The sequence below is a fragment of the Eleutherodactylus coqui genome, chromosome 4, assembly GCF_035609145.1.
Source record: "Eleutherodactylus coqui strain aEleCoq1 chromosome 4, aEleCoq1.hap1, whole genome shotgun sequence".
Classification (NCBI taxonomy): domain Eukaryota; kingdom Metazoa; phylum Chordata; class Amphibia; order Anura; family Eleutherodactylidae; genus Eleutherodactylus; species Eleutherodactylus coqui.
Genome location: NC_089840.1, coordinates 184,654,713 through 184,682,531, shown reverse-complemented (window position 1 = coordinate 184,682,531; position 27,819 = coordinate 184,654,713). Strand labels below are relative to the sequence as shown.

Here is a 27,819-nt window from a genome sequence, read left to right as displayed (position 1 = left end):
AATTTCTACAATTCTGAAAAGATAGGCCTTACTCTATCTTCCTTGCACATATTTTTTGTACGTACCAGAAAAGATAATTCCTGCCCTATCTTTCTGCATTTCATTTTTGCATGTGCAACAGTGCGAGTTTTGAACAGTAAAAAAAACGAAGACATCTAAGTTGTTCATGCGCAAATGTTGCGGTGAGCGTCTGTTTAATCCCTCACCCTGCTGTTTTCTGCACCTGGGAGGGAACCCCCTGACATAATCACACAGCCTACTGAAACAGTTGTGTGGACGCTGCTGACCGTCACGTACCCATCTCACATAGATATCAATGGCTTAGGTTTATTCAAGTCACAGAATATCGAATGATATATCTTATATTACACCTTCAGAAGATGATATTATGTCAGATACATGCTAGTAGATAGATCTAGACGATGGGCCTGTGACTATGCCTTTAATGCACAGCACCTCCTGGAATTCCTGTACATCAGGGTCTGCAATGTGAAGTCTCACTTGAATGTGATGACAGTCTTGCTCTGTTTTTAGCAGAGATGTTCTGAAGGTCAGGAGAATTTTCCTAAGTGCAGAAGGCTTGGGAGATTTTCTGTGTAGATGATGACTTTTTATTTGGATACATGAAGTTTACTTCACATCTTTCTAAACATTGAATTTCTACAATATGACCTTCAGTATCCAGTTTTAATGTTAATTGATCTATATGACCATTAAACTAAACATAGACACTTATATTCCCTCAAGAGCTTCTATATGCTAATTAGTCTACTGTAAAAAGAAACTAATAATGGTGGTATCTGAATAATAGTACTAGTCGATGACATGATATTAAAGGGAATCAATCAGCTACCTTGAGACCTATAAGTACGCTTATGGCCCCAAAAGTACTGAGCCGGGAATGTAACAAAAGTAGTAGAATGACAAATAAATTAACAAGCAGTGAGATAAAATTAGAGAGAGGTCCCTGGCCAGTAAATTAAAGGTCCCTTCACATAGGATGACTGTTGGGTGCATAAGCGCCTGTCAACCGTGCCGGGAGTCATAGTCATACAGAGAATGAAGGCAGAGCACACCGGAGATCTCTTCTGGCCACCCGCCTCCATTCACTGCAAACAGGCAGTCATTTGTAGATCAACAACTGCCTGTTTACAAGAGCTGATAGTCGCTTGATTTTTAGGTGAGCTAAAAACCAAATGACTACAAGTGAACAATTTTTTCACCCAGTGCCCTATCGGTGGCTGCATGTACATGAGACGACTATTACCAGAATTCACTGTTTTCAAACAAAACTATTGATGACCTATCCTTAAGATAGGTAGTCATCAACTATTAATCGCTGGGCACCCCAGCTAATCACCCACCCTGCTGTCAGTGCAGCAGAGCCGGATCTTGTAATTAGGAATGGGAGCAGAACTTTACACTTCCGACACTTCCACCTCCGAGACTGGAAAAGGCAATGGAAGTGTAATAGGAGGCTTCAGCTCCCATTGATTTCATTGGGAGAGAAGCTAGCTATGGCCTTTCAGCTCCTGTCCCTGCGGATGATGTCCAGCCTTGTTGAACTGATGGCGGACCAGGCAGTCAGCTGATTACCAGAGATCCTGAGCAGTCCGCCCCTGAGAAATTAACTATTGATAACCAATCCTCAGGATGGGTCATCAATACTTTTTGCTTAGAAAACCCCTTTAAATGCAAAATAAATTTGCTTCCACTTCTTGGTCTCTGGTTACTGTATATTATAAATATACTCATTGTTAGGTGAATAGAAGATGAATTTCAAAGGTAAACAGCATAGCTGATAATAAGATATGACACCCTTGTCCTTTGGGAGACCCTCAGGTCTTCATTGTTGTGTGTGACCTTTAAAGAACGTGTAATATCATCAGACCCGGGGAAGCTAGTGGTTAGCAGGGCTTCTTTTTCTGGCAAGAAGTCAGAAATGATAGAGTCATGCCTGTTTTATATAGACCCTGATAAGAGTCGTGGATCTGTTCTACTACATGGATACTAGATGAACAATTTGTCTGCACGTGACAGTAAAAATAAACATACATACAAGAGGAGAGGATTAGCACTGCACTTGTCCGTGACATTAACATTTATGATAAAGGATGATGACTCTTAACGTTACTAGGAAAAAAGCCTACTAAATGTTTTAAGAGACCATTGAACAAGAATGTTGAACTAACGGGACACTGCGGAACAATATAAACAATATTTCATGAAGGCAACGTTCAACACATGTATTTCATTGATACTAAAAATAGGCATATAATGGTCATGTAGAAAATAGAGAAATTAAAATGGTAGTAAGGATCAGAATTTTGGATTATTTTAAATATAAAACACTTTACTGACAGCATAAAGTTAGGAATCACGCAAGTAAAAGGTTTCACAGGCCTAGCAGAAAACTGCTGGACCATCCGAAGGCTGAGGTTTTGACACACTAATGGGCCTCTGGGGTCAAGCAGAAGAAAGTTTACTTCTAGGGATAAGTCTTTTGGCAGGGCTTAGGAAACTGTCAGATGGCCTCAATGGTGAGGAATCTCCTGTTGTTGACGATGCAGCCTTGACAAAATGATTATATGTTGTTCACTCCTGTTGTAGCATGATTAGATAAACGGTCTTGCCACCTGAGATCCTAGAAGTAATTTCACCCTTGGCCTATAAAAAGGTTCTCTGAGGCTACTTGTGTGTAGTGACCTTTTTTTTCACTTGTGTAGAGCTTGTTGGTTACTAGTCACAAATGGGATGCAAAGAAGAAATTTTGAGAGGGGGGCAAGTTTTAAAAGCAGGATGATCTTTTTGATGAATTGCCCGCCACCTGGGCCATTCTAACTGGACTGTTAGCAGATTAAGGACCAGTGGATGTGTGAGGGCATTCATACAAGGCAACCGGGCGCAGGACACTCGTAACAGACCACCAGTAGAGAGGATCGTCTGGTCGTCCGACAAGAACGAGCAGTTCCAACTGTTTCATTGTCCACCATCCAGATACAGTTGGCACTAATGTTACAGGTCCTTGTGTCTGTCACAACCATTTTCAGGTGCTTGGTTGAAGGACATTTGGTCTCACAGCACCCATTACGTGTACTGCGTTTGACATCCAACCACCATTGCCTCCGTTTGCAGTGGTGTTGTGAATGACAAAAGAGGATTGCTATGGAGTGGAACTCGGTTGTCTTCAGTGATGATTCCAGGTTTATTTGGGCCCTCACACCAGCTGTGTTCATGTATGGAGACCTAGAGGTGAGCACCTCAATTCTGCCTTTGCCATAGAGTGCGACGTTACACCACATATGACAGTGGGTCACCCCTAGTAGTGGTACGAGGGACAATGACAGCTCAGTGATATGTTCAGAACATCCTGCAGCTACATACATTGTCTCTTATGGCAGCTTCCAAGAGGCATTTTCCAGCAGGATAATGCTCGGCCATGCCCACACAAGGGAGTCAGAGGAATGCCTTCACAACAATGCCACACTTCTATGTCCTGCCCAGTCACCAGATTTATCACCAGTAGAACATGTATGGGACCATCTAGGCTGCCAACTTGGACAACCTATGAGTTTGCATGATCTAGAGGTTCAGTTACAGCAAATGTGGTGGTATGCCACAGGATACTATATGGAACCTGTATGCCTCCATGCTTGCCGTATCACATCTTCTATCTAAGGTAGTGATGGTACAATGGAGTACTAGAGCCTCCATGCCGCTCGTATCACATTTTGTATCCAAGGTAGAGGCGGTACAACAGGGTACTAGAGCTTCCCTGCCGCCCGTATCACATCTTCTGTCCAAGCTAGAGGCGGTACAGCATGATACTAGAGCCTCCATGCCTGCCTGTATCACATTTTGTATCCAAGATAGAGGCAGTACAACAGAGTACTAGAGCCTACATGTCCACCCGTATCACATTTTGTATTCAAGCTAGAGGCAGTACAACAGGGTACTAGAGCCTCCATGCCTGCCTGTTTCACATCTTGTATCTAAGCTAGAGGCGGTAAAACAGGATACTTGAGCCTCCCTACAAGGGGGTAGTCTTCCACAATAAATTGTCCTCTTGCTCTGATATTGTAACCACTTACTTATATCAACATTACAATCACACAAAGAAAGCTTCATTTCATTCCAACAACTCATTCTAAGTGCTTGAATTTTTTTGTCAATTAGTTTATTTGGACTCAACACATCAAAGCTGCATGCATCTGCCATACTCAATTCTTCTCCCGGAGAATATGTGATATGGTATATAAAATCAGAGGCATTCGAAGGTTTAGAATGGGTTAATAGCAGGCTGTAAGTACTATATTATGGATCTGTAAAATGCTATGTGCATGGGTCCTTAGATGAAAGAATATATGCTGTTTATCCTGCCAATATCTTGAAGGGCCATGCAATGAATGCAATTTCAATATTTCAAACTGAAATGCTGCTTACTCTGTAGATGAGCTTATTCAAAATTTACCTCAGGCAGCTTTCACATGGGTGACAAAATTGCGCAATTTTCCCACGATGCGACAGTGCTACAAATCACATGTATGTGAAGCCCATGCTTTCCAATGGATTCCTTCACGTTAGCGATGTTTTGTAGGCTGCTACATTGTGAGAAAAAAAATTACAGCAAGCTATATAGAGCCACGATTTGCGATGTTTTGTAGCTCATGTTTCGCTATGGAGCCTTTCTTTGTGTAGCATTGAATCGCACAAAATCATGTTTTTTGTGCAGTGCGATGCAACTTTTACAGTAGGAAGCCCTACTGTCTGTCCCAAAAATAAGCCCTAGCTACATTTAAAAAAAAAAAATCCATTACCTAACAGGCGCTGTCCGCTCCGTTGGACTTCTCCAGCAGTTCCGCAGCACTTGTTTGTAGTCTTCAGCCACCGCTTTTCAGCCAACCCGACAGGGGGTTCAAAAATCCCGCCTCCAGGAAGCACTGGCTCTGATTGGTTCTCGAGCGCTGCGGCTCAGCCAATCACTGCAGCACTCAATTAACCAATCATAGCCATCGCATTGAATGACTGTGATTGATTCATCGAGTGCTGGTGTGATTGGCATGTGTCCTACATCTGGCTGCAATATCCCCGCACATGTGCAATGAAGTGAGGTAATATGAGGTGTATTCTCCTCTCTTCACCGCACATGTGTGGAGAAGACATTGCCAAAGGGTAGCATGGCATATGTACGAGATTTCAGAGCTACCAATGCTAACATCAAAACACAGGGAGAGCAGAAGGAGAAGTCAGGTTTTTGTGATAATTCAGTGACTCGGAGCAATGGTGGGACCACCTCTTTGACTCAAGATAAAAAAATTTACAAACAGGGCACACAGCATTAAAAGTAAGATCTTGGGGTGACCTGTATACATGTTGGGGCAGATGTAGATTGATATTTCTGCTGGCAGGTTGAGTTTAAAGTTAAAAAATAAGTACATTTTAAAAAAAGAGAAGTTTGTGAAAGAGCCATATTGTTTCCGTAGTTTACATGTAAAACAATTACCTCTGAGAAACGTACAATTCTATTGTTACCGGTAGGGAAAGTTTTCTTGTTACTACTTTACAAGCATCTAACAACATGTCCCACCAACAGTCCAAGAGGATGACTCTCACACGGAAGCCCTAGAAGTAGTTTTATAACATAAACAAATTCCTGTTAAGAAACATCATGTGACAGTCAAGAAGCTATTGTTACTGGTTGACATTGCAGAACTCAAATCATCGCTAAGGTTTAGACTGCAAAGACATTTAAGTCACAACAATGTGGGCAAGAAAATATCTCTGCCTGCAAAGAGCTTTTTGATTGTATATAGAAGCTATGGTATTATTATTTGTAGTAGTAGTAGGCAATTAGCATACTAGAGTCACAATTTAGCAGCATTAAAGTGAATGTACTGGAGATGTCCAAATAAATGTCATGGGGTGTTTTATCCATAGGGCAAACTGCAACTGTTCTCTTCCTCTTCTCTCCCTCACCTTTATCTCCCACATAAGCAGAACAATAGCAGTAGATGCATGTAATGCTGGACTCGAACCCCATCCCCTATGTCATCTCCCACATTGGCACCTGTATCCCTCCAGAACAACATGGGCACTGATCAGGGCATCAATGTCAGGCAGTCTGGGGGTATTTGCAAGAGCAACTCTTGAGGGCATCTATGATAGTAAAGGACTTTTTACATACAATGATTATCGCTAAAAATTCGTTCAAGCGGCCGAAAGCGAGCGATAATCATTACATGTAGTCGTGCACTATTCATTCAATTGTTGTTCAGCGCTGGTTTTCAGCCGACATAAAATCCATCATGAAGCCGCTCAGAATTCATTCTATTTGAATTCAGTTCATTCCATCTTTTCAGAGACTTCACAATGGATAATTTTGCTTTGCATATACAATGAGTGCACTGTTTACTAATGCCTGGAGAGGACAATGTACTCATTGTGTATGCAAGGGAGAAAGACAATGGAATCTGCTGGCCAGATAATCTGTCACTCAAACACACACCTAGCTGCTACTGAGTTTACATAAACTAATGAGGGAAAATGCAGATTATTAGGTGTGAGTAATTTTATTCAAAAATGTCAGCAGTTCGTTCAGTCATGTGGTTGTTTAAGCAATAATCGTAGTGTGTAAAAGGGTCTTTAGAGGTATCTATGGCTAAGACACAGAGTACAGACATTTGGATTCGGGGGGCATGCAAGCCATTAATATGACATATATAACTAGTAGACTATTTACATGTTACTATAGTCTGCATTACTACTTTCTCTCTAGTGCAGTAGGGGGGTAGCTGTTTTCCTACTTTATAAATGTAGAAGTGATTGTAGAGGGACTTCTGATCTGTGAACTCTTAAGTTATCACCTCTATTGCTTTTCCATCTGTAGCAAAAACCTTAGTGTTATTTCTATGGCTTATCTCAATAATGTATCATCCCATGTACAATGTCTTAGTGCCCATTCATAAGGCCATATAATTGGTCTCTGTGCTGGCCATGTATTCCACACAGCCCATGACCCATAATTGCCTATCAGGCAATTCAGATAGACGATAAAAAATCACTGCATTTACTATTCTCGTTTATTTTTACTTGTATATCAGACAGCACACAAATGGGTATCCGTGTGCTGCCAGTTGTGGGAAGCTTACATACAAGTGTGGGAATAGAACAGTAATGTAACATCTTTTCTATATTGTGTGTTTCTCTCAGTCCTTCTTTGTCAGCCGCCTGATGAAGTGTCCTCTGCTTGGCCAATAAAGTTATAACTCCACTAAAACTTTTGTCTTTTTTATACAAGAGTATTTAACATTGTAACATTGTATAGATTTTTTTGGCTACAACTTTAATGCGTTATTTTTGCTTTACATTGTTTCATTTTCAATTATTTATCCAACTTTGGCATATTCTTACACAATAGCATCAATTCTAAGGATAGCCAACTACCCTCGTAGGTGACCCACTGAACACTGGGTAATATCATGCATAAAGTTTATGACCAAATTACTAAAATTGTTCATGAACTTCTGAGCTGTGAAATATATCCAGCTGCAGGTTCAGACACCCAGAAGGATGCTGCCTGCCAGACTTGTAACCATTGCAGTATGCCAGTAATGTACTTAAAGAACATATTTCAGTAGAACATTGTGAGTCTACAAATACTTCAGCTTGCCTGCATTCAAGTGAAAGCGCAGCAACGTGTCGTTTGCATTATGCAGTAATGGTCTTGTGAGATCTGTGAGAAACAGGAGATATAAATACCCCATTGTCTTGGGAACACTAAGCAGCCAATCAAACATGTTTGTGCGCTGGCTACATTTGAGCTACTCATCATCTCCCTCTCCCTCCATGCTGCATGGCCGTCTTTTGTTTATTCACTAATTGCAATTTAAGGTGGATCATAGGAAATCATTTGCTGCTAACTACATATTGGATGTGCAATATCCAAATCAATTCTAGTTAAAACAATATATTATCATCCTCCTTTCAAAAAACATGTAAAAACTCTTAAATAATATAGAAAAAGTCCATAATTGTATATACAAAAAAATAGTTAAATGGGGCTGTGTTGGGGTCACGGCTGCAAGTCTTCAGGGGCGTAGAATTCGAACCACATGATAGGTATTGTTGAAAACAATTGCCTGGTCAATAGAGATTTGAAATTTTATTTTGGAAATTTCATTTAATTCTAAAGAAATGTCCACAGCCTCCAAACAAAGTGGATGTCCAACGTGTCTTTGATATGAGAAGTAACATACATCTGATAAGAGATCGATGTCAATAATATGGGTGAAATTTAAATCCGTATTTGTACCACCAGAGTTGAGGGCGATGCGATGGGCAGATAATCTAAATTAAAATGCATTTTCAGGAAGCTTAAAGTGTGTAAATTCAGTTTGGCATCATCACTAAAATCTCCACCTAGTATGATGGGCACTTGTCTGTTGACTATCATGTTTTTACTGACTTTCTCAGAGTCAGACATCATTCCCCCGAACAGCAGCATTTAGAGATCAGAGATAGAGATGTGACGCTCAGCCACCTTAACTTTGAAACACACCTGATAAGCCTTTTCACATTCAGCATTAGTGATTTTAGACTTTCTGTAATTCTCACGAGCCACTCTATCCTCTTGAATGCATTTTCGATTATTTTGATTACTTTGAAGACATTTATTGGCCATATGCCGCAACATTTTGCAAAGAAAGAACGTTTTTGCACTTCTTTACACCACGATTTTCTCAAATGTTTACTGTTTGCTTTTTTACCATATACTTGTAGAACTTACTGAGATGAATCACACAACACCTCTCACGACTTGATAGCATGCTGGAGTCCAGAGCTACACTAATTTTTAGCCACTACAATTTTAGTAACGCAAGATGGCGGCGCTATTGGATCACCCGATAACCTCATACCAAGGTCTGACTTTTGTTGCTAGGTACATTCGTTCCTCTTTACAATGAGACATTTAACACTGTCGTCATTCATGTTGTCTAAAAATTATTTAGATTTTAAAACGTTCATGTTTTTGTAGCGTTCACCGGTTCAAGTGCGGTTCCCAAACTATAGACATATTGTTTTTCAAATGAGTACAAAATGTATACTGTATATAAAATATATTTATATGTAGCATTTAGAGATGAGCGAACCTACTCGGCCACGCCCCTTTTTCACGCGAGCGCCGCGATTTTCCAGTACTTCCGTACTTGGGCGAAAAGATTCGGGGGGCGCCGTGGGTGAGTGGGGTGTTGCAGCGGGGAGTGGGGGGGGGGAGAGAGGGCTCCCCCCTGTTCCCCGCTGCTACCCCCCACTCCACCACGCCTCCCCCCGCCCCCCGGCACCCCCCCGAACCTTTTCACCCAAGTACGGAAGTACTCGAAAATTGCGGTGCTCGATCGAGTAATTACTCGAAACGAGTACGTTCGCTCATCTCTAGTAGCATTCTTAAACATGGTCTTTTATGTGATCAGCTTATGATCTGTGCATAGCAGGTAGATGGGGGTGAGGTTATTGTATTAATAAGCAAATCTGCGTGGGTCAGGGTATTTAAATATGAGGCTAGGGCAGTAAACAGAAACTTTTACCCAAGTGAAGAAAAAGTCTGTTTGCTTGCAAATGGAGCTGAATGTATTGATAGCTATCATCAATTCAGTCAGTCATCACTTGGCTGAGCCTGAAGTGTCTCAAGAAATACCCAAAAGATCTGGCCATAAACATAAGCATTCACACTAATGCTTTCAAATGCAATCCATGAAAAGTCTTACATGGAGAATGCATTGTTCTTGTTTTAAAATGGTATTATCAGTTGTTGAAATAATGAAATGTGAGGCTGACTAAAATATAAATGGATTTTTAGAGACACTCATATGTTACAAAATGAGCAGCATTACAGCTTTATTTAAGAGTCGAAATTGAAAAGGCAGTACATCCTTTGGAGCCCCAGCTACCTTTTGGCCAGAAAAGATCCAGGAGGTGAATGAGGAGTGTGGCGTCTCTCAGTTAGGGTCTATGGGAGATACAGAAACAGCCAACCAAACTCCATTCATTTTTTGCCAAGATGTGGTCATCATGTTCCCTGGTAGAAAGAAGATCCGGAGTTCCCTGTTCTCCCAGTACATGCTGGTCCCAGAATTGGAATCCCCACCTGTCAGACATTTATGGCATATTCTATGGAGTTGTTTAATGCCTCTAGGTTAGCCCAGCTTCAATATATAGATAGTGCTGAGCTCAGGCTGGAGGTATGAGGAATCCTGTCCAGACCCTATGTAGAGAACCCACACAGCCTGGACAGCCATGGCACTATGAACGTAAAATTAACTGGAATTAATTACAATTAATTACCCAGAATTCAACTGATCCAAGTGTGGTTTTAATAAAGTATGTTCAGATGAAAGTTGTCTTTTATATTCCATGGGGCCAATGTATATACACAATGCTATCAATATGTCAACTGTAGTAGCAGTACTCTTGTGGCTTTCTGTCAACTAGCCCAGGTTTTGTATTCTCATTATTTTGAGTTCTAAAGTTCATCATTTGTGAGCTGAAGAGTACTAGAAGCATGAAAATAAACAGCAGTCTTTAGATATCACGTTGAGAGGGTAGCTGACATTGCTGAAATTCCTTCTAAGTAATTTTATTTTCTTAAGCATCTTAATGTAATCATTGGTGTGGAAGCTATTGCCTTATTAAGGAATATATTCTTCATTTTTTAAAGGGGTTGTACCAGGATCATAAGCTATTGTCTAACCACAGAACTTGCTAATCTGTGGGGGAATGAGTGCTGGCTGAGTATGCATGGCGCTGCCACTAAATTGATTTGACAGAAATTCATCTAATGGAAATACCCAAATACTTGCCACTTGGCTATCTCCAGCAGTCCCACTGAAAGTGAATGGAGTGACAGAACACTTGCAGGACCATTCAGCCCCCTCCTTACTGCAGGGGTTGCAGTAAGCCTGGAGTGAGGAAAACGGGTGACATGGGATTCCCATTCTCGAGATCGGTGGCAGTCTAACCGTTTAAACCCCCACCGATCAGTAAGTTATCCGCTATCCTGTGATCCTGATAAAACCTCTTTAAAGTCAATTTTTCTGATGATATTGTCTATATTGCCTATGATATCTATACCATACATGATTTAATTGTGTCCAACATTCTGACAAATGATAGACTATTGCTGCTGCTTAACCAAATATATAGCAGTAAGATTGCATCTCTGATTCTCCAATTTGAAATATTTGTCAAACTTCTTAACTTATTTTATATAATTTAATTATTTTGATTTTTTTTTACCAGGTAACTCCAGGCAGTAAAGCAGCACAGTCCAATGTAAACCAGGGAGACATGGTGGTGGCCATTGATGGAGTTAGCACAGATGGTATGACACATTTAGAGGCCCAGAATAAAATCAAGTCTGCTAGCTACAATCTGGGCCTCACCCTACAAAAGTAAGTCTTGTTTAGGTACTTTACAACTAAAAGTGCATAAAATAGTGTGTATAATATCACAGAATGTAAACTAATATTGTTTATGCTGCCAACTGTAAGCTCCCATTCTACCATTTGGTTATACAGTGTAAAGTTTGATTGTATACAAGACACTTTGCAGTTGAGCCGTATCCATAATGTATTCACCAGAAACTTTCATGTAATAAACGTGCACGCTATGGACAGCCGATAAAAGATTAGTTTTGTGTATGGGTCTCCGGAGTGTTTTTCAATGGATGTCAGAGAAAAAGGATTGGCCATGTTGGATCTTAACATGCCCAGTCTTTATTCCTATAAGAAATATGCAGCTTCCAAAGAGTATGGCAACAGCTTATTCCCTTCTGCCCATTCATTTCTTTTCAATGCTATTCCAATGACCTAACCAAAGCACATAAATTAGAGATTTTATCTTATTGGGGTCCATTTATGTTTTTTGTTTTTCAGTAATTGCACTATATACCTGAACTTCTAGTCAAACTACTAACGACCACTTGTACGTTAGTATGTATGTGTGTGGGTGCTTCTCATGCTTCACCCCTGGTGATGTCATCGCAGGTCCTACAGCATATATGAAACACAGAGCTTGAGCGAAAGAAGAAGAACACAGTTAGGGCTCTTGGAAGGGGACGACAAAAATGACAAAATAAAACTAAGTCATTATTATCTCAGACACAACTCAGCGGTCCTGACAGGAGACACCGAGCTACCACCACCACAGAGATCTGGCAAGCTGAAGGACCTGCAGTGATGTCAATTAAATGTGCCTAGCGCTGCTGTGGAAGGAGCTATTCTGCAGTTTAGTAGAAAGTACTGTACACTGGATAAGCTGACAGCAGCAACCAAGACCTGTGTTGACCACGACCTGTGATGAGGTCATTTGATCACCTGTGTTGGTGGAGTCAGGGATCACTGTATCCAGGAATCTGCTGTGCTGGTGATGTCTGGAAATCAGGATGGATGTGGATGTACCAAAGCTGTTTGTGTGGTTTGTGGGAATCAGGATGAATGTAGTAGAGCTGTGTGTGTCATTTGTGAGAATCAGCATGGATGTAGTAGTGCTGTTTGTGTAATGTGTGGAAATCAGGATGGATGTAGTATAGCTGTATGTGTCATTTGTGTGAATCAGCATGGATGTAGTAGAGCTGTGTGTGTCATTTGTGGGAATCAGCATAGATGTAGTTGAGCTGTGTGTGATGTCTGGGAATCAGGTTGGATGTAGTACAGCTGTGTGATGTGTGAGGTTAGGATGGATGTAGTAGAGCTGTGTGATGTGTGATGTCAGGATGGATGTAGTAGAGCTGTGTGATGTGTGAGGGCAGGATGGATGTAGTAGAGCTGTGTGATGTGTGGGGTCAAGATGGATGTAGTCGAGCTGTGTGTGGGATGTCTAGGGATCAGGATGGATGTAGCATGTAGTACAGCTGTGTGGCGCATTGCACCACCAGAAACACTGGTACTATAATTTCCTAATAATTACTAGTTATATACTTACATATCACAAGAGCCCTTGGTGGGTTGGTCGACGTATTTTTTCCTAGTTAAAAAAAGTTTAACGGAAACCTTCAACTTCTTATACTAAAATACAATATTATGAGAACCAAGGCCAATACAACAATTGAAAATACTCAACAAAGCATCAGCAAATATTTAAGGTGGCTGAAAAATAGTTTTATTGAACACAGACAATGCGTATATTTCACATAACACCACTTTGCTTCTAACCCAAATAAAGAAAAGTTATAGGTTGTGCTTCAAGCAATTTCTCAGTATTTGCAGCTACAAAGGACATCTGAAGATGGACTATACAAGAGGCAAGCAGTAAACAATACAGGCTAGATTATAGACAATTCTTAGGTGTTTCTATTCACAAATTGTATTGTGAAATTGTGGATGGACAACATAAAAGTACTGCAGGTTCAGCAATAGGAGGCAGACAGAAGTAGTTGTGATCAATAAAAAAATTATGTAATCTCTGCAAAATGTCTTAAAGGGATAAATAAGGTAGTATGTACATTATACAAAACAACATTTCATACTTGCAATGATTGATGATGTGAACAAATATTTTCTTTCTTGTCTCTTCCAATGCTGATTAAAAAAATAAAGACGAAAAGGTGTTTTTTTAATAAATGTGGCCGACGTATACTTGGGAAAGGTCCAACTCCCTGGACCCCACCAATCAATAGATTGATGGGCTGTGACTTCATATACATAGAGCTGAGTTAACATATGAATGGGCCTCAGTGCCTGGGTAATAATGGAAGGAATTGTGGAGCTCACTATGGGAGGGGAGATTCATAGATTCATAGAATTATAAAATGGTAGAGTTGGAAGGGACCCCCAGGGTCATCTGGGCCAACCCCCTGCTCAATGCAGGATTCCCTAAATCATCCAAGAAAAAAAATTTGCCAAGCCTTTGCTTGAACACTTCTGTTGAAGGAGAACTCACCACCTCCCGTGGTAACCTCTTCCACTCATTGATCACCCTCACTGTCAGAAAGTTTTTTCTAATATCCAATTTGTGTCTCCTCCCTTTCGGTTTCATCCCATTGCTTCTAGTCTTTCCTTGTGCAGAAGAGAATAGGACTGATATCTCTACACTGTGACAGCACTTCAGATATTTGTAGACAGCTATTAAGTCTCTTCTCAGCCTTCTTTTTTGCAAGCTAAACATTTCCAGATCCTTTAACTGTTCCTCACAGGACATGATTTGCAGACTGCTCACCATCCTGGTAACTCTTCTCTGAACTTGCTCCAGTTTTTCAATGTCTTTTTTAAAGTGGGACGCCAAGAACTGGACACAGTATTCCAGATGAGGTCTGACTAAGGAAGATTAGAGGGGGATAATTACTTCATGTGATCTAGACTCTATGCTTCTCTTAATACATCCCAGAATTGTGTTTGCCTTTTTGGCTGCAGTATCACATTGTTGACTCATGTTCAGTCTATGATCTATTAGTATACCCAAGTCTTTTTCATATGTGCTGCTACTTAGCCCAATTCCTCCCATTCTGTATGTGCTTTTTTTCATTTTTCTTGCCCAGATGTAGGACTTTGCATTTCTCCTTATTAAATACCATTCTGTTATTCTCCACCCACTGTTCAAGCTTTTCTAGATGTTTTTGAATACTCTCTCTCTCTCTTCCCTAGTGCTGGCTATCCCTCCTAGCTTTGTGTTGTCGACAAATTTGATCAGTTTCCCATCAATTCCCTCCTCCAGATCATTTATAAAAATGTTGAACAACACTGGGCCTAGGACAGAGCCTTGTGGTACCCCACTTGATACATTCTTTCACTTGGATGTGCAGCTTCTTTGAGTACGATCACTCAGCTAGTTGTGAATCCACCTAACAGTTGTCTTGTCAATCCCATATTTGATCATTTTTTTCAATAAGGATGGTATGAGATACTTAGTCAAATGCTTTACTAAAGTCAAGATATACTATATCTACCACATTTCCCTGATCAACCCAGTCAGTGATTCTGTCATAGAAGGAAATTAGATTCATCTGGCATGACTTGTTTGTCACAAACCCACGCTGGCTCTGGTTAATTACTCCATTTTCATCCAAGTACTTGCATACATGCTGTTTAATAATTAGTTCAAAGATCTTTCCCGGTGTAGAAGTCAGGCTCACAGGCCTGTAGTTTCCTGGATCCACCTTCTTGCCTTTTTTTAAAGATACCGACATCATTTGCACTTTTCCAATATTCTGGGACTTCTCCTGTTCTCCAGGAATTTTCAAAGATTATGGCGAGTGGTTAAGCACTTACCTCCGCTGCTTCCTTTAGTATCCTAGGATGTAATTCATCTGGACCTTGAGACTAGAATTCATTTAAGTTAGCTATGTATTCCCTCACCAGCTCTCTGCTTATAGATAATCTGCATTCTTTCCCCCCCAATAGCACAGGGATGATCAGTTGATGTTCCATCTACTTTCTGAGAGAACACATTCTTAACCAATTCACCATTTTCATCTTGTAAGCATGCAATAGCATCTTTGACTTTTTTTTGCTTTTGACATATCCCCCAAAGCTTTTTTATTGTTTTTGGCCTCTGTTGAAAGCTTCAATTCATTATTAGCTTTAGCTTTTCTGACATTTGCCCTACAGTTTCTGAGGACTGCATTATATTCTTCTTTAGATATTCCCCCCTCCTTCCAGATCACCTTGTTTTCTCTTTTTGGAAGATAACGTTGTCAGCAAGAGCGGATAAGAATTTGTTGGATCCATTACTTTTACCTGAGAAAGATTCCCAACAAATGTCTGGATAGTTAAAATCTCCCATAATCACTGTGTCATGCTTTTTTGAGAGCGTGGCCATCTGATGTAGAAAGAGTTTATCAATATCTTCTGATATACAAAATCTGGGATGCTGTTTGAATCCTCATCAATCACACATTCATGGTCCATTCTAAGGAAAAGCCATGTGTACGTCATGTGTATATTCACGACCCCCCCCCCCCCCCCCCTCCCCATCACACACACACACACACACCTTACCTTATTTTCCTTTAAGTTTGTTCTCCTTCTGAGGTTTGGGATAAACTAGAATATCAATAAAGCTTGTTCTATTAAAATTACATAGAACTGTTACAACCAACACGAAACTGAGAAGTAATTCATATTATATGAGAAGATTAAGATTCTACAACCCTTCCCTTTCTTTATAAAGAGGAGCCTATCATAAATGGCTGAAATGATATCTAAACCAGCAATTTAGGTTTATGAGTGATACTACTAATATGCAAGCATTTCAAGTGTTCTCTCTTAACCCATTAGTGACCAACCGTACATGTTTGTATAGCATTGACTAAGGGCTCTTAGTCTAGGCTGACGTAAATATATGGTGGCCTACACTAATGCTGGCATGAGAGTGCCGTGTTGGCAAGAGCCAGAAATCAGCTGTCTACTGACAGCCGGGCTCCAACTCTAATGGCTGGGGGTGAAGAGACCTTCTTCCTAACCATTTAACCCCTTACTTGCTGTGATCATTAGCGATCGCCGCATGTAAGCAGGTGAGAGGGGGGTGCTTTCCCTGTCATCCATCGGCAGCCCGTGATGCAATCGCAGAGCAGCCGAAAGCCTGATTAGGGCCTCTGGATTTGCTAAGCAAGCTAGCCTATCAGATCTTGCCACATACTCGAATTCCCTTGAGGAACAAAAAACATGTAAAAAAATTAAATAAAGTTTATTAAAGAGGAACCTACCTACAAACACCCTTTATAATGGGGAAAAATATATATTACATGTGGCCGCATTCATAAAGACCCATACTGTACAAATATTATGCCTGTTATTAGAGATGAGCGAGCATACTCGTCCGAGCTTGATGCTCGTTCGAGTATTAGGGTGCTGGAGATGCTCGTTACTCGAGATGAGCACCACGCGGTACTCGTCTTGATTAAACGAGCACTGACCATTGAATTCAATGGAGCCGGCAATACAGCCGGCTCCATTGAAAGCAATGGGCTGCCGGCGATCCCAGGATGAATTTTCGGGAAGGGCTTAAAAATATAAGCCCTTACCTGAAAATCATCCTAAAATGTGTAAAAATAAAAAATAAAAAAATATGTCAGCATAAAGATCGTTCTCCTCTGCCATAGCTGTAACAGCTGTGGCAGAGAAGAACGATGTTAGCCCATTGAATTCAATGGAGCCGGCAATACAGCCGGCTCCATTAAAAGCAATGGGCTGCCGGCGAGTGCGGGATGAATTTTCGGGAAGGGCTTAAAAATATAAGCCCTTACCTGAAAATCATCCTACAATGTGTAAAAAAAAAATAAAAAAATGTATACTCACCTTTCCGCTGCAGCCGGAGTTCAGCCGCGTCTGACCGGCAGTTCTCCTGAACTGCTCTAAATAGTAGTATTCAGCAGCCGGGGATTTAAAATCCCCGCCTGCTGAATGAGCTGCCTCTGATTGGTCACAGCCTCACCAATCAGAGGTAGCTCTCACTCACACCCATTCATGAATTCATGAATGGGTGAGTGCTGCCTCTGATTGGCTCAGCGCAGGGACCAATCAGGGGCAGCTCTCAGCTGTCAATCAGAGGCAGCACTCACTCACCCATTCATGAATTCATGAATGGGTGTGAGTGAGAGCTGCCTCTGATTGGTGAGGCTGTGACCAATCAGAGGCAGCTCATTCAGCAGGCAGGGATTTTAAATCCCCGGCTGCTGAATACTACTCAGAGCAGTTCAGGAGAACTGCCGGCCAGACGCGGCTGAACTCCGGCTTCAGCGGAAAGGTGAGTATACATTTTTTTTTTATTTTTACACATTTTAGGATGATTTTCAGGTAAGGGCTTATATTTTTAAGCCCTTCCCGAAAATTCATCCCGCGCTCGCAGCAGCCCATTGCTTTCAATGGAGCTGGCTGTATTGCCGGCTCCATTGAATTCAATGGGCTAACATCGTTCTTCTCTGCCACCTCTGTTACAGCTGTGGCAGAGGAGAATGATCTTTATGCTGAGAGTGCGGGGGGGGGGGCCCACTCTTGCCGCTATTGTGGCTTAATAGTGGGACCTGGGAACTTGAGATGCAACCGAACATGTAGACCCTCGCCTGCCCTATCCGTTTCTGTGTCGTTCCCATCACTTTTGTGAATTTCCCAGATTTTCACAAATGAAAATCTTAGCGAGCATCGGCGATATACAAAAATGCTCGAGTTGCCCATTGACTTTAATGTAGAGATGAGCGAGCGTACTCGGAAAAGCACTACTCGCTCAAGTAATTTGCTTTATCTGAGTATCGCTGTGCTCGTCCCTGAAGATTCGGGTGCCGCTGCGGCTGACAGGTGAGTCGCAGCGGGGAGCAGGGGAGAGCGGGCGGGAGAGAGGGAGAGAAAGATCTCCCCTCCGTTCCTCCCCGCTCTCCCCTGCAGCTCCCCGCTCCGTGCCGGCACCCGAATCTTCAGGGACGAGCACAGCGATACTCGGATAAAGCAAATTACTCGAGCGAGTAGTGCTTTTCCGAGTACGCTCGCTCATCTCTACTTTAATGGGGTTCATTACTCGAAACGAACCCTCAAGCATCGCGGGAAGTTCGACTCGAGTAACGAGCACTCGACCATTTTGGTGCTCGCTCATCTCTACCTGTTATCCCACATGGTAAGCAACATAAAAAACTAAAAATTAAACAATGTCAGAATTGCTGTTTTTTGCAAAACAATACAGCAACAAAAATTAAAAGTCATATTCACTCCCAAATGGTACCAATGGAAACTCTTGCAAAATTCTATACTTTAGGCAGAGCTAAAATGAGCGGACAGGATTCGGCGTGCAGATATCCACAGTGCAGATATCCTGTGAATGATCAAGGAAACAAATTGCGTATCGTCGCACATGTGTGTGTTTTTCGCTTGGATGTACATGGATGGACAGCGTATTGTTCGCATGGAAAACAGAATGCAAGGAATGACATCAGAAAGTGGCTTAACCCCTGGGTACACCCTTCCATCGCTCAGTCAACTGCCCAGGTGACATTCCTTTGTGCTGTTGTGGTCAGAGCTGTTCTGCGAGTCTTCAGGATGGGATACTGCTCTCTTGGTTTGGCTGGTTTATAGTACTTTATTTGGAAGTATTATTAACCATTTAAAATATTTTAACCCCTTAACGACCGGGCCATAGTGTTTTTACGTCCTGCAGCTACAGGACGTGTATGGAGGGAGGTAGCGCCGCTATCCCCCTCCATACAGCGCGGGCGTCAGCTGTTTACAGCTGACACCCGCGGGCAATAGCCGCGCTCGGCCGTTTGGCCGATCGCGGCTATTAACCCTTTAAATGCCGCTGTCAATTCTGACAGCGGCATTTAAATCCTCCGAACGTTGTTTGGGGGTCCCGCACGGCCCCCCCCCCCCCGCGGTGAGATCGGGGGATCCGTGCAGGTGTCATGGCAGCCGGGGGCCTAATGAATGGCCCCAGGGCTGCCTTAGCAGACTGCCTAACAAGCCATCCACACAGGGTGGCTTGAAAGACTGCCTGTAAAAAAGCAGTATGACGTAATGCTATAGCATTACGTCATACTGCAGGAGCGATCAAAGCATCGCATGTTAAAGTCCCCCAGGGGGACTTCAAAGTAAAGTAAAAAAAAAGATCAATAAAGTTTTTAAATTGTAAAAAAAAAAAAAAGTTATAAAAGTTTAAATCACCCCCCTTTTGCCATATCTATTATTAAAAAATCTAAATCCTAAAATAAAAATATGCATTTGATAACGCCGCGTCCGTAAAAGTCTGATCTATCAAAGTAGTGCATTATTTTTTCTGCACGGTGAACGTTGTCCGAAAAAAAAATAAAGAACGCCAGAAATGCATTTTTTTAGTTACCCTGTCTCCCAGAAAAAACGCAATAAAAAGCGATTAAAAAGTCGTATGTATTCCAAATTGAAACTTCAGGACATCCCGCAAAAAATGAGCCCTTGCTCAACTACGTCGAGGGAAAAATAAAAAAGTTATCACGCGCACAAAATGACCGCAGAAAATAATTGAAAAAAATTTAATATCTTAAAAAAAAAATACAAGTACTACAGCAAAAACAATACTATATAAGTTTGGTATTGTAGTAATCGTACTGACCCATAGAATAAAAATATCAGGTCGTTTTTGTTGCAGTTTGTGCGTCGTAGAAACAGGACGCACCGAAAGATGGTGGAATGTCGGGGTTTTTTTTCCATTTCTCTCCGCTAAGAATTTTTAAAAAGTTTTTCAGTACATTATATGGTACAATAAATAGTGCCATTGAAAAATACAACTCGTCCCGCAAAAAACAAGCCCTCATACAGCAACGTCGATGGATAAATAAAGGAGCTACGATTTTTTAAAGGGGAGTAGGAAAAAACAAAAATGGAAAAAAGCAAAAAAGCCCGGTCACTAAGGGGTTAAAAAATTCTTGTGGAGGAAGAGCGCAGAAGAATAAGCAGAGGCTGCAGACAGCAGTCTAGATGAGTGTGTTACACCCCAGACTCTGTCCTGCATTGTCTAACCACAAATTCCTGCCTTCTTTATACCATTTGTATCTGATCTCCTAGCAACATGCGTACGAATTGGCGTCCATAAGCAATGTTAATTGCGCATGTATTGCGGATCGAACGCATCCATAGAGATCAATGTAGCCCATACACATGGAATCTGCGGTAAAATAGAGCATGCTGCGTCTTTTTACACGGGACGACTATCAGGCACTTTTGTTTTCACACAGAAGTGAGGATCACTCAGTGAATGGAGGTGGAGACGGCTGGAGATCGTTGCCGCCAGCCCATATCCATTCACAGTAAACAGGCCATCGTTCATATTTACACAGCCAATAGTCATCTGATTTTTATACCGATTTTGACTCGGATGTTGGTGTAGACCCGCTGTACATTTCGCCCCTTTAACTAAACTCAATTGAAGAGATGAAATCCATGGCTGGCCCACACCAAACTCCACATCATTTGAGGTTGATTCGCTGCATATCTTTCTGCTGCAGAAGACCTGCAGTAAATTCATCGTGTCTAATCACATCCAAGGGCTAGGACCACATACCAAGCTTGGCAGTGACAAATATGGCATGACCAAAGGTCATAGCATTACTGTACTACACTGGAAGCTAATATATGTGAATATGGTCACCCTGCGACTCGCAAGTTGCAGTGTTTGTAATTTGTGATAAATACATTCAATGACTGCAAAAAGAAATCTTTCAAATTGTGGTTAATTGAAACAAAATATGTTAAAACTTTCCAAAACTTTTCATTCCATTGTTCCTAACATAGCCAATTACTTTTAAGCCACAGTTACCCACATTGTAGAGTCTGAAGGGAAAGTACATGACATATAACAGAGTATGTCACTTATATCTGGGAAATGCTACAATAAGCCAGAGATGGGAAATCATTTTAAGAAATTTCAACAAGCAGAGCAATTTTTTTACTGAAAGGCAACATGATTGCCAGAGCTCCGAATGTATATGGCCAGGGTAGTTCAAAGCAATCCCTTTGTGACAGAAATAATCCTCTGACCAGAAGTAATCCAGTTTTTATAAGACGGCTCATTTTGGTGTTTTGCAGTTTTGTTTTGTTGATTGACTGCTCTGAACCACAAAAAATGAATATGGCTTAATTTAACCCCTTAATGACCACCTATACGGCTTATTACAGTAGTCGATAAGGGGCATCATTCTAATGCATGCACTTTTTTATGGCGCTGTATCAGAATACCTACATGGGTCTCCAGTGCCGGTAGCAGTGGGAGCCCACTTGTATGATGGCAGCCTGGAACCAGCTGTTAGAGTAGTGACTGAAGAAAATGCCAATCCTAGCTGTTTTAACTCCTACTTGCCATGGTCAATGTGACTAAGGAATGGAAATAGCTGAAAAAGGGAGGGGGCTCCCTCTGTCACCCAGCAGACCCCCATTATATGACTACAGGCTCCAGATGGGTTGCTATGGCACCCAGAGACTTGAAGATGGCCTCTGGGTCTGACATTCACGGTGGCCTATGAGGCTTAGCCTTCAGATTCATAGGCAAAATAATACATTACAGTTTTATAAATGATCTAAAGTTGTGAACCTCATGTTCTCTTGTGGGATAAGACTAAAAAGTTTTAAAAAAGGTAAAAATAGCAAACAATATAAAAATAAAAAAGCTACGGTAAAATCCCACTTTTATTAGGTTAAAAAATAAAAGACAAAAAAATCACCCTAAAATTTGGTATTGCCACATTTGTAATGACATGCATAAAAAGTTAGTTAATTATTTATGCTGTATGCTGCAAGCCACTAAAAATATGAGGAAATTAGCTAATTTTGCATATCTCACCTCACAAAAAAATGGAATATAAAGAGATTAAAAAGTTCTATGTATCACTAAATTGTACCATTAAAAAGTACAACTCCTCCCCCCAAAAGAAAAAAACCTTCACTCAACACTGTTAATGTGAAAAAAAAAAACGTTAGGGGGTCTTTGAATGCGACGATAGAATAAAGTAAAAATTAAAACTATATAAATTTAGCATTGACATAATCATACTGACCTGCAGAATTAATTTAATTAGTTTACCATGTTATTTATACAGAGAGTCTACTGTACTGTGCACTGCTCTTGCAGAAAAGTGGGGGCTGGGGGAACCCCAGAGGATGAAACGTTCCTCCATGACCTGTACTCCTCAGTAGGCCTCTCTATGTGTCAATTCCAACCTCTGTACCCCTTTAATATACCCCTGACTCTTTTCATTCTCCACCTTCATTTTGTATGGTAAAAAAGTCCATTCTTCAGAGATTGAGGCTCGGATGTCATATGGAAAATGTTGTATTGGGAACTATAACCAACTACTGATTTCATGCATCTGAATCTTCTTCACAGATCAAAACGTCCAGGACCAGTTCCAATTGCCACACCACGAATGGACTCTCCAATGCCAATAATCCCTCATCAGAAGGTATGTATTATATTGTCTTTGCAAACAAAATTTGTAGATATGAACATGTGTCATATGTAAGTCTACTGTGAGTTGTTATTATTAAGGTATTACTTGTAGTATTCATGTTTAAAATTTCACATGTTATTGAACATCAGGTATATTACTTAAATAGTTAGACTTAAATAGTCAGTCTTGTTAGAGTCGTTTTATCAGAATGCTTTCTTTTACCAATGGGGAATATTGATAATGCAACAGGTCAGCCTTAGGCCCCCTACACACGGGCGGAAATTCTGCAGCGGAATTTCCCGCAGAATTTCCACCCTTGCCTGCCTGCATAGGATTGCATTACAAAATGCAATCCTATGCAGACGGCCGCGATTTGTCCGTGTGAAAATACACACGGAAAACAAATCACAGCATGCTCTATTTATGTGCGGGTCTCAGCATATCACAGAGCCGGAGCTGCGGGAGAAGGTGGGAACCGCACTGGTCCCTGCAGGGGTGCGGGTCGGGTCCTGCTGCGAGATTTTTCACAGGGGATTCAAACCGGCCGTCTACAGGCAGCCTAAATAAGCCACCGGCTACCTTGTGCCATACACTGAAATCCACAGCCAAAATTTGCATTGCAATGTGTGAAATACATGGAAAACCTTGAGGATTGGCTGCAGATTTGTACAGCGACAGCGTGCTCTTACATTCATGAGGATTTACTCTGCAGTGCATATGGAGTTTTCTAAACCTGATTTACAGCACCAATTCCAAAAAAGTTGGGACGCTGTGTAAAATGCAAATAAATGTAAAGAAAAAAAGAATGCAATGATTTGAGAATCTCATCATGTTTTATTCACAATAAAACAGAAGGGGAAAGGGAGACATTTAACTCATTTACAAATTGATGGCAGCAGCACACCTCACAAAAGTTGGTACAAGTTTAACAAAAAGCTGGAAAAGTAAGTGGTACTGATAAAAAACAGCTGGAGGGCTACTTTTCTACTAAATCACATGGTTGTGTATAAAAATAGCATGTTAGAGAGGCAGAGTCTCTCAGAAGCAAAGATGGTCGGAGGTCACCAATCGGTGAGAAACTGTGTCTAAAAATTGCGGAACAATTTCAGAAAAATGTTCTTTAATGTAAAATTGTAAATACTTTGAATATTCAACATCTACAGTACATAATATCATCAAAATATTCAGAGAATCTGGGGAAATTCATGTGCACAAGACTGACAGTTAGAGATGAGCGAGCGTACTCGGAAAAGCACTACTCGCTCGAGTAATGTGCTTTATCCGAGTATCGCTGTGCTCGGGTCTGAAGATTCGGGTGCCGCTGCGGCTGACAGGTGAGTCGCAGCGGGGAGCAGGGGAGAGCGGGCGGGAGAGAGGGAGAGAAAGATCTTACCTCCGTTCCTCCCCGCTCTCCCCTGCAGCTCCCCGCTCCGTGCCGGCACCCGAATCTTCAGACCCGAGCACAGCGATACTCGGATAAAGCAAATTACTCGAGCGAGTAGTGCTTTTCCGAGTACGCTCGCTCATCTCTACTGACAGTCAATCTTTAATGCTGAGATCTACAGGTGCTCAGGCGGCACTGCATTAAAAACAAACATGATTCTGTAATGCAAATCACTGCATGGACTCAGGAATACTTCCAGAAATCGTCATCTGTGAACACAGTTCACTGTGCAATCCACAAATGAAAGTTAAAGCTGCATCATGCAGAGAAGAAGCCATATATGAACACAATCCAGAAACACCAATGTCTTCACTGGGCCAAATCTAATTTAAAATGGACTGAGACAAAATGGGAAACTGTTCTGTGGTCAGATGAATCAAAATTTGAAATTCATTTTTGGAAATCACAGACGCCATGTCCTACAGACTCAAGAGAAGAGGGACTATCCAGCTCGTTATCAGCCATAGTTCAAAAGATGGTGTGAGGACGGGTTGTGGTAGTGCCTACAAGTCATGGGCAGCTTACATATCTTGAAAGGAACTCTCAATGCTGACAGTATATAGAGCCTTCAGAACAACATATGCTCCATCCAGACAATGTCTCTTTCAGGGAAGGCCTTGTATATTTCAGCAACACAATGCTAAACCCCATACTGCATCCCTCACAACAGCATGGCTTCACAGAAGAGGAGTCCAGGGTGAACCGGCCATCTGCAGTCCAGACCTTTCACCAAGAGGAAACATTTGGTGCATTATGAAATAAAAAAACCAGCAAAGAAGACCAAGAACTATTGAGCAGCTAAAATCCTACATTAGATAAGAATGGGATAACATTCCTCTCCCAAAACTGTAGTATAATTGGTCTCCTTACTTCCCAGACATTTACAGACTGTTGTAAAAAGAAGAAGAGGGTATGCTACACAATAGTAGACGTGGCCTTGGCCCAGCTTTAGTGAGATGTGTTGCTGCCATCAATTTCCATATGAGTTATTTTTTTTAAATAAAATGGAAAATGTCTCCGTTCAGCCTTCTGATATGTTCTCTGTTCTACTGTGAATAAAATTTGGTTAGATGAGATTTCCAAATCATTGGATTCTATTTTCCTTTACATTCATTTGCATTTTACACAGCATCCAACTTTTTGGGAAAATTAGGTGCAGAATGTGTAGATTTGCACAAATTGAATTTGTGTTACAAATGCTACACAACTAGAGATGAGCGAGCGTACTCGGAAAAGCACTACTCGCTCGAGTAATTTGCTTTATCCGAGTATCGCTGTGCTCGGGTCTGAAGATTCGGGTGCCGGCACGGAGCGGGGAGCTGCAGGGGAGAGCGGGGAGGAATGGAGGGGAGATCTTTCTCTCCCTCTCTCCCGCCCGCTCTCCCCTGCTCCCTGCTGTGACTCACCTGTCAGCCGCAGCGGCACCCGAATCTTCAGACCCGAGCACAGCGATACTCGGATAAAGCAAATTACTCGAGCGAGTAGTGCTTTTCCGAGTACGCTCGCTCATCTCTATACACAACCAACATTTTCTACCAACCATTGATTGATGGGCATTACCAGAAGCCAAGCTTCAGCTGCACTTTAGCTTTATATGTGCATGTCCAATTAATAAATTGCCTTAGTGACACATTGACAGTTATAAAGGGGATTTCAGTTTTATGGGTTCGTGAATGAGAATAGTACATTTTTATTATCACTTAATAGACTTTTGTTTACAGTTGTCCATCAACATAGCGTAAAACATCATATATGTATGTACAAATACACATATATATATATATATATATATATGTTTTTTTCCCATTGCCATATTCATTTACATTATTATATTGATTATTACATTTGCTGAATTATCAGAAAAGGCTTGTACTGGATTAGAAAAACATGGCTGCTTCTTTTCAAAAACAGTGCCATGCATTTCCACAGGTGGTATGTGGTATTGCAGCACAACCCCACAAGTTCAGTGAAACAGATCAACAATACCAGACATAATACATAAGCAGGGATAATGCTGTATCTAGGAGACAGCATCCATATTTTTCTAAGACCACGAAACCCTTTTAGTTATTTTGATATTCAATCTCTTTATAGTTCCAGAAACAAAATATATTCCCTAGCTCTACTTAGTAAAAGCCCTGGCAAAAGTTAAAAATCAAAGTTGTGAAATAATGGTACAAACCCCAGCCTCCGAGCCTGTCTTACATGGTCTCCACACCCTGCTCGCAGGTTCAGGTCTCAAGTAGAAGATATCATGACCTGCCCAGCAAAAGAACAGAAAATGAAACTTGTACAGACACCATGCAAACAAGCTTTGGGGAGGTGGGCTTGGTGCCTACTCTTCGGACAAAGCCATATTTTTAGCCTATCCCTGTAGTGTCACTTCAAGGTAAACATAGCCAAATGTAGTAAGTTCTACCTGTTTTTACATGATAGGAGGCCAAATAGCAATCAGGCCTATGGTTTGATCATGATTCTTTTTACACTGCACTCTTGAAAATAGGGGTTATAACAAACAATATATCTACAGCACTTTCGAGAAGTTTGGAAATGCCTCTTAAAATTGTACAATTAAAAAAAATGTCAAAAATATCAACACTTTCGGATGCACTGTACATGTTTATTGAACTGGAAAACAAATCAAAAAGCTCAGTCTTCCGAATGACTCTTGGAATCAGGAAATTACTTCAAATTTTGGACTCCTTGAAATAGTCATCCTTTGCCTGTATGCCACCTTTGCATGCTCTGGGCATGCAATGGATCAACCATTAAGAGTTTGAGTCGAGATACGTTTCCATTCTTGGTGGAATACTTCCCAGAGATGTTTATGACTAGTGATTTGCTGTTTGTAACATGAGGCATAACCAAACTTCCGGAGGGCGCCGTATCACTTTGCATAGGAGGCCAATGTTTATCAAACATATACATTCAAATAATATGATTCTAACTTAATATTAACACATTGGAAAGCTGCTTTAATAAGAAGAACATCATGTGATTTGCTAATAATATTTTGCTTGCAAGAGTGAAAATGGAATTGGATTGTGAATATGTTGCTGTGAATGTTGGTGCATCTAAAGACTATGTTATGATAGTTTTGTATTGTTGCATGTTTACTCTGATTACTGTGTTCTTCTCTCTTGGCCTGCATGTATGCTACAGGACCACGCTTTGGAAATTAATGGCAGAACAGTCTTCAGTGCTCTGTCTAACACAACTGCTATTCCACTGAATGGTGGTGTGACCACCAATGGGACAATGTCAGGCTACCTCAACAAGCAGGAGATCCACCATTCACATAGCAACTCTTTTGTGCAGACATCATCACTTAGATCTTCCATGTTGTCTCATTCTATTGCTTCTGAAACATCTTCTACCAGGCATAGTATAGGTCCCAAGCCTGATGTTTTAGTCTATGACGAGAACAATACCAACAGTCAGTTTAGCCCAGCTAAGAAAAGACTGTATAACAATCCAGTTGGGC

The 27,819-nt window shown here is 41.2% G+C and overlaps 1 protein-coding gene across 3 annotated transcripts in view; it reads left to right on the top strand.

Annotated features, from left to right (window-relative positions):
* LDB3 (LIM domain binding 3) overlaps positions 1-27,819 on the top strand; it is a 93,813-nt gene that overhangs the window by 28,372 nt on the left and 37,622 nt on the right. For all 3 annotated transcript variants that reach the window (XM_066600462.1, XM_066600460.1, XM_066600461.1), the window contains exons 3-4: positions 11,296-11,447; positions 22,828-22,903. In XM_066600462.1, coding sequence (XP_066456559.1) covers positions 11,296-11,447; positions 22,828-22,903 — 228 coding nt within the window. The remainder of the gene's footprint in view (positions 1-11,295; positions 11,448-22,827; positions 22,904-27,819) is intronic.